The sequence below is a fragment of the Electrona antarctica genome (genome assembly GCF_951216825.1).
Source record: "Electrona antarctica genome assembly, chromosome: 3".
NCBI classification, from domain to species: domain Eukaryota; kingdom Metazoa; phylum Chordata; class Actinopteri; order Myctophiformes; family Myctophidae; genus Electrona; species Electrona antarctica.
This window is the reverse complement of record NC_136808.1, coordinates 48686526-48694025: the sequence shown is the minus strand read 5'-3', so window position 1 is coordinate 48694025 and position 7500 is coordinate 48686526. Positions and strand designations below refer to the sequence as shown.

Below are 7500 nucleotides of genomic sequence, written 5' to 3'. Positions count from 1 at the left end.
AAGACCATTTTACAGACCAGCTCCTATGGAATAATAGCTTAAGGCTAAAGGTCTTACATAAAATACATGTTATGTAATGTATTGTATTTGTGTAATAATATTAGACAATATTATTGTGTATTATATTGTTGGGCTCAGTATGATACAACATGTTTGAGGAGAATATACCGTAACTGTTTATTTTGTCTGTCTGTCTGTCTGTCTGTCTGTCTGTCTGTCTGTCTGTCTGTCTGTCTGTCTGTCTGTCTGTCTGTCTGTCTGTCTGTCTGTCTGTCTGTCTGTCTGTCTGTCTGTCTGTCTCCAGCCTCAGTGTCTCCAGGCAGCTATGTGTCCAGTGTCCTCTGTCTCCACAGCATACTGTGGCTCCTGCGACGTGGATCCATCTCAGTCGGCGTGCACGTGGGTGCTGAGCACAGACGGACACACAAACACTTCAACGACGTCTCCTCCTCCTCCTCCTGCGACTGCCATGCACGGTGCACGCCGGGCGGCAATTACGCACACTCCTCAGTCATCTGAGGGAGGTGTGTGTGCCTCTCCTGAGGAGGTGGTGTACAGTGGAGACGCCAACACACACACATACAAAGGTACTGTGTGTGTGTGTGTGTGTGTGTGTGTGTGTGTGTGTGTGTGTGTGTGTGTGTGTGTGTGTGTGTGTGTGTGTGTGTGTGTGTGTGTGTGTGTGTGTGTTTAGTATATCTGAGCTGCAAATTATATTTGTGTACACAGTAAAATCCTCATTGCTAATTTAATTCTGAGAGTATATAAAAGGTACCACAGGGACTCGTAAGCGTTCAATTGGGACCATTTGCACACTCTCAGGGCCCTATCTAACTACAGCGCAAGTCATTTCCACGCCCATGCACGTGCGTCGTGCGCCCATCTGTGCTCCCATGAACGTGTTGGTCTTAAAATTAGGTGTGGTCAGGCACATTGTTGCCGCATATCACTCAGGCAGATGACATTTCTGAGAGACTCTTCTTTGGAATATTATTAATAAGAATAAAATAACAGCTTAGAAGTGTCTTTGAGTGTCTTTCAGCCCCACAGATGAGGAAAGTGAGTGACATAGAAAGAGAGTGGGGAGTACGTGTTTTTGCCGATAATTATGATCAAAGACCATTAATGTCTTAATGTTCAAGGATCTTTTGTCTTTGAAAAAGACATAAGGTCCAGTTCCTGTTTTCTCTTGATGTTTTCGATCAGCAGAGATTTTTATTTTATTTTCCATTTCTCCTGACATCATTGTATCGCTTTGGCCATTGTTTGGCTGTTCTGGGGATTCCAGAAGATGAGGACACTCTCAGCGGTACCTCCTCTCATGTCTGCTTCACTACGGCCTGGGTGGATTCTTGCTGCACGTGAATGGTTGCGCACTTTAACTTTACGCATTAGCAGATCAGCAGCAGCCGTTCGTATCTCCAACTTGCCAAATCTGACATTTGAAAATACATGCACACAGTGCAGTTGCACCTGGCTCTCATCCACATGAACCCTATCATTCGTATTCTGGGGGTGAAACTTCAACACATTTGGGGTTTTTCTCTGGTTTGGACGGTAGAGAGAAAACAAGCGGTAATTTCAAAATTGTTTCCACCCAGTTTTAGCCCATTCACTGAATCTAGTCACCAGGGACTCATCAGAGTAAGGATTCACATGTTTTTATGACCCATTGTAATTTGACCCAATTTGTACATTATTTTTTTATTATTATTATTTTTTCTTCAGCAAGTTACTTTTCAACCTGTTCATATATTATTTTTTTCCATAACATTTGAGATAGAACTAAGAATAGAAATAGGGCGGCAGTTGCTGCGGTCTAATTGGCTTGGTTTTTGTACAGAGGGGATAGTTTGAAATGTTGCGGTATGGTACGCGCCCCTGGTTGATGGAGAGGTTCATTATGTGGGCAATGATTGGAGCAATGGAGATGGCTGAGTCTCTGAGAATGTGGAGGGGATATATTGTCGTGGCCAGTGGCCTTGTTCTGTAACTTCTGTTGTAGGGCGCTCAATCTTTTAAACACATCATTAGTTGATTCACTCACCATGGTGAGTTTAAAATAATCTTTGTGTACACCTAGATTTCTGTAGAATGCTTGGATGTGCTTTACACCATAAGGCCCAGAGTGAGAGGGCAGCATTTTAACCAGTGCTGTGGCTATGGTTGTAAAGATGATGTTTAAGACTCGCATGGCTGAAGTAAGGCCAGCTACCACACAAGCTGACTTAAGGTTTAATTAAAAAATAAATAAAAAAATCCTGCAATGTTATTGGCTACTGTCTCCAGAGGCTTTGACATGCACCTTCAACCCCCCAGCGGCGTAGAGCCATTATTGGGCAGTATTATGCGTGTCTTAAGTACCAGGTCTTATGACTTAACTTAAGACCTGGAGGCGTGGTCAATGCTGTTTGGCCACTCAGAATAGCCAAATGGCATTGATCACGCCTCCAGGTCTTAAAGGGGCATTCCACTCATTTTCAACATTTTACTATGTCATTAATGTACCTTAGAGCTGGTGTGTGGAAATAATTAAAAAAAGTCCCCCCATTCTGTGTTTCCTAGAACTAGAGGTCTGAAAAAAATCATTAACATGGTGAAACACATCTTGATGATGTCATCAAGATGTGTTTAACCATGTTAATGATTTTTTTCATAATTACAGTTCTAGGAAATACAAAATGGGGGGACTTTTTATTATTTCCACACAACAGCTCTAAGGTATATTAATGACATAGTAAAATGTTGAAAATGGGTGGTTTTCCCGTTTAAGTTAAGTAATAAGACCTGGTACTTAAGACACACATTCTACTGCCCATTGTCTTTTAAATGTAACATTGGGCTGTCTGGAGGTGTGAAGAAGGGGGACAGGGGTCATTTTGACCGAAAACCAATAGGCAGAGATGGTATATGAAAAAAAAATATGTTTTTACAATATTTGATGTTTAACATAATATATGATAAACATCATCATAAATATTACTCAATAAATGTAAAAATATAATAAGAACTGAGGAACCCAACAATATGATGATACGGATGGCGATACGGATGACCTGACGAAGATGTAACTGAAACATCGAAACGTTGTTTTTTTTACTTTACTTGCACCCTGATAATAAAATAAGGGCTTAAACTGTCTGAGTTGCTCCAGTGCCTTGTCTTCTTTGGGATGAATGAATTCCACAGTATAGAGTCTTGAGATCCTCATCAGTGTAGCATTCGGCGAGCTCAGACTTTGCGAGCTTCAGAGAAACTTTAGTCTCTGACTTTCATAGCAAATCAGCATGTCCAAAATACATCTATGGCTCCGAGCGGGCTTTAACCCTGATGGTTCTCCTGGGAGCCAAGCTATTTAATGCTGCTATGGAATTTGGTTTTGAAGGTGAGCCATGTCTATTGAACCTGTGTACTCTTGGGTTCATTGGACCAGTCCAGCTCCTCCAGTTTGTGATTAAAGGCATCACTAGAGTAGTTTTTAGATGTGACTGTTGTGTGCCCCGATTATGTGTGCCGTGTAACTATAGCAATATTTAAGTTGAACATGCCCCCCCAGGTAATAGTGCCATGTGCATTAGAATGTGTGCCACCTTGCAATATAGATTGCAAGCTACTATAATACTATAAAATAGTTAACCCATTCAGGGAGGGAACCCCTTTTGGTGTTTTAAGCAATATGTTATACTGTACTTTAACTATTGAAATATAGCAGATCTACAAGCTCATAGCGTGGCACTCGGAGCTTGTAGGTCTGCTATTTTTTTTAAATCGTGAAAATGTGGTGCAAATCTATACTGTATATTCTTTCAGAGCTTTTTAACTCAAAGCTTTGCTTCTGGGGAGGTCCCTGGAACCACATATTTTCGGATAGGGGTCGGCGGCCAATTACATTATATTTGGGGGTCCTTGACATAAAAATGTTTGAGAACCACTGACATAGATTTTAAGAAAACTTAAACTTATCTAACAGAAGTTAGAAGACATTTGTAGAATCGTCCTCAGGTCTAAATGTTAAATCAACAGTGAGGATTTTCCAGTGTAGCTGATGTACAGTAGCATCCTCTATGTGAACAAGCAAGGCATAAACATTAAAAAAAAAACAAGAGCAGTAATGCAATACAGTGAGGACATGAATAACAAAAAAAATTAAAAGATCAATTAAAAGCAAGAGTGTAGAAGTGAGTCTTGAGCTGCGCTTAAAAAATGTCTACAGAGGCTGCCTGTCGAAGGTACAGTGGGAGTTTGTTCCACGCCGTCGGCCCGTAGAAGCAAAACGCTGCTTCCCCGTATTTTTTTGTTGCCATTTTTTAGGCAAAGCGAGCAGGCCCACAGTGGAAGACCTTAGGGGCGGTTTGGGACATATTTAGGCAGGCAGTCATGTAGGTAGGAAGGTGCGAGACCATTGAGAGCTTTATAAACAAGTAAAATAATTTTGAAATCAATCCTAAAAACAACCGGAAGCCAGTGCAGTGAAGCCAAAACTGGAGTAATATGTTCTCTCATCTTAGTTCTAGTTAAAACTATGGCTGCTGCATTTTGGACAAGTTGTAATCTGTCAGTTGTTTTCTTAGGCAGTCCAGAAAAAAGTGCATTGCAGTAATCAAGCCGAGAAAAAACAAAGGCGTGGATTAGCGTTTTTGCATCGTCCAATGACAAATAGGCATGTACATGATGTACAGTAGCCTGCTGGTTTCACTGGTTGACCAGTCCATTCTGTCACTGGTCCCTGTACATTCATTTGGGGGATTGGAAATATATGTGTGTGTGTGTGTGTGTGTGTGTGTGTGTGTGTGTGTGTGTGTGTGTGTGTGTGTGTGTGTGTGTGTGTGTGTGTGTGTGTGTGTGTGTGTGTGTGTGTGTGTGTGTGTGTGCGCGTGTGTGCGTGTGTGCGTGCGTGACTCTGTGTCAGTATTAGCTACTGCAGGCAATGGGCTCTCCAAACAGATGCCCTTCCAAATTCACACAGACACACACACTCACGCACACACACGGAAACAGCTGCTGCAGTGCACGTTAATAGCTGCAGTATCGTAACTCGTCTCTCCACGTGCGCTCATGTGTCATTAAAACTTAGAGATGGGCGTTTAAACGCCATTTCAACGTTCTCTACTATTTATCAGCCCAATGGGAGTGTGTGTGTGTGTGTGTGTGTGTGTGTGTGTGTGTGTGTGTGTGTGTGTGTGTGTGTGTGTGTGTGTGTGTGTGTGTGTGTGTGTGTGTGTGTGTGTGGCCTATGGGTCTTTCCACATGTCTTTGGGGTCGTTATTTCTGTTTAATCAAGACTAATAGTGCATGGTTGTGGTGTGTGTGTGTGTGTTCCTACATGCACAGTGTTTGTAGCATGTGTACAGTATGTGTGTCTCCGTAAAGTAGACTCAAGTATGTTACAGTATGTGTGCATGAATTTGAGTTAGTATGCACCTGTGTGTGTGTGTGTGTGTGTGTGTGTGTGTGTGTGTGTGTGTGTGTGTGTGTGTGTGTGTGTGTGTGTGTGTGTGTGTGTGTGTGTGTGCATGGTTGGCATGGGGCGTTTAGGATGAGAGTGTTTCTAGGCGATGCTGTGATACCATCTGGGCAGAGACACATAAAGCTGTTGCCACCCCACTATATACCAGATGTTTTACACACACACACACACACACACACACACACACACACACACACACACACACACACACACACGCTCAAATACCTACAGTTACATGCACATATACATTTGATACAGACAGACACGCACTTGGTCTTCTTCAAACTGTCATTTATTCAAAAAGGAATCTCAACATCATATCATTCTGCAAACTTTCCCCCGTTAACTGTGTGAGTGCGTGTGTGCGTGCGTGCGTGCGTGCGTGCGTGCGTGCGTGCGTGTGTGCGTGCGTGCGTGCGTGCGTGCGTGCGTGCGTGCGTTGCTGGTTCAGTATATCACTGCAGTAAAGACAAGTGTCCCAGACTGCCGTTTACGTAAAACACGCTCTCATTTATAGCAGTAATCCCTCAACACTCCTAAAAAACATACGCTCTGTGTGTGTGTGTGTGTGTGTGTGTGTGTGTGTGTGTGTGTGTGTGTGTGTGTGTGTGTGTGTGTGTGTGTGTGTGTGTGTGTGTGTGTGTGTGTGTGTGTGTGTGTGTGTGTGTGTGTGTGTGTGTGTGTGTGTGTGTGTGTGTGTGTGTGTGTGTGCGTGCCTCTGCATGTCATAAAGCTTTGCAGAAGGGTTGTTAAGGATCTGACTCCCAGAATGCTTTAGTCTCTGGATACACTTTTCAACTCTGCATCACTGATGGTGCATAATGCATATGTTTACTCCGTGTGTGTTTCATGTTTACATTATGTTTATTCTGAATTTTTTACATAGTCTAATTGCATATTTCGTGCCTGTCAGTTCTGTGAATTCACATAGTCAAATCACCGTGGTGACGTGCTTTAACCACTTTCAACCTTCTTTTTCATTCTTTCTCCCACCATCCGTCCCTCCCTCCCTCCCTCCCTCCCTCCCGTACAGACTCAGGTTTAGAGCCCTCCACCTCCTATGAGTACAGAGTAAGGGGTTGGAACGGTTTTGGTAAGGTGTCCAGTGACGTAAGCACAGTGACCACCAGTGAGGACAAACCATGGGGAGTGTCCCCACCCCGGTGGAGCCGCCTGGGTGACAGAGATGACATCGTCCAGCTACAGTGGCAGGCTCCGGCCAGGCCCAACGGTACGTTCAGATCAACTCAAACAGAACAGACACACTGTGTATTTCAGTCATGCTTGAAACATTCACGTGAAAAACTGTCTGTTTTTTTGATGATGTGGTTATCAAATCATACAGGTGGATGCTGGGGTGGAGAGGAGAGGGTGTTGAAATGTGTGCAAAAATGTGTTACTCTTAGGCGCCTGAAGATATATATAAGAGACAGCTGTCTCCTGGGTGTCCTGCCTCTTCCTGTTTGTCGCATGACTCGCAATGCATTTTCAATGCATTGCTCCCTGCTTGCTCCATGGGGGCATGGGGGGAGGAGGGCAGAAGACAGCCAGGGAGCAAGCTTGTCTCGTCAAACCACATCACTAGTCCCATTGAAAATGCATTGCGAGCCGTGCGACACACAGGAAGACACAGGAGACACAGAGGAGCACCGAGTGCCGCGCTACGAGCTTGTATAGGTCGCAAACCTTTGAAAATATACAGTATTCTTTCAGAGCAAATGTTTAACTCAAATCGTTGCATCCGGGAGCAACATATTTTCAGATGGGGGGCCAAATACATATAATTCTGGGGGTTCTTGACATGAAATATTGAGCACCACTGACATAGAAACATGGGTATTTCACAAAACTGTACACACCGGGAGCGATTGTATTGTGTGTGTTATTCATTATAATTTGAACTGCTGGTTGTGTTTTCAGCGTGAGTATAGCGACGCTGCTTTAACTGTGTTTAATTTCATCCACTCAGGGATCATCACTCACTACGTGGTCCTGCGCGATGGACAGGAACGTTACCGTGGCAACGAGTACAG

General features: G+C 43.5%; 1 protein-coding gene across 1 annotated transcript in view; it reads left to right on the top strand.

Moving 5' to 3' along the window:
• ush2a (Usher syndrome 2A (autosomal recessive, mild)) overlaps nt 1–7500 on the top strand; it is a 363038-nt gene that overhangs the window by 259389 nt on the left and 96149 nt on the right. The window contains exons 59-61 of the mRNA XM_079496383.1: nt 305–587; nt 6501–6698; nt 7437–7500. The exon at nt 7437–7500 is cut by the window's right edge and continues 91 nt beyond it. Of these exons, the coding sequence (XP_079352509.1) occupies nt 305–587; nt 6501–6698; nt 7437–7500 (545 nt within the window). The remainder of the gene's footprint in view (nt 1–304; nt 588–6500; nt 6699–7436) is intronic.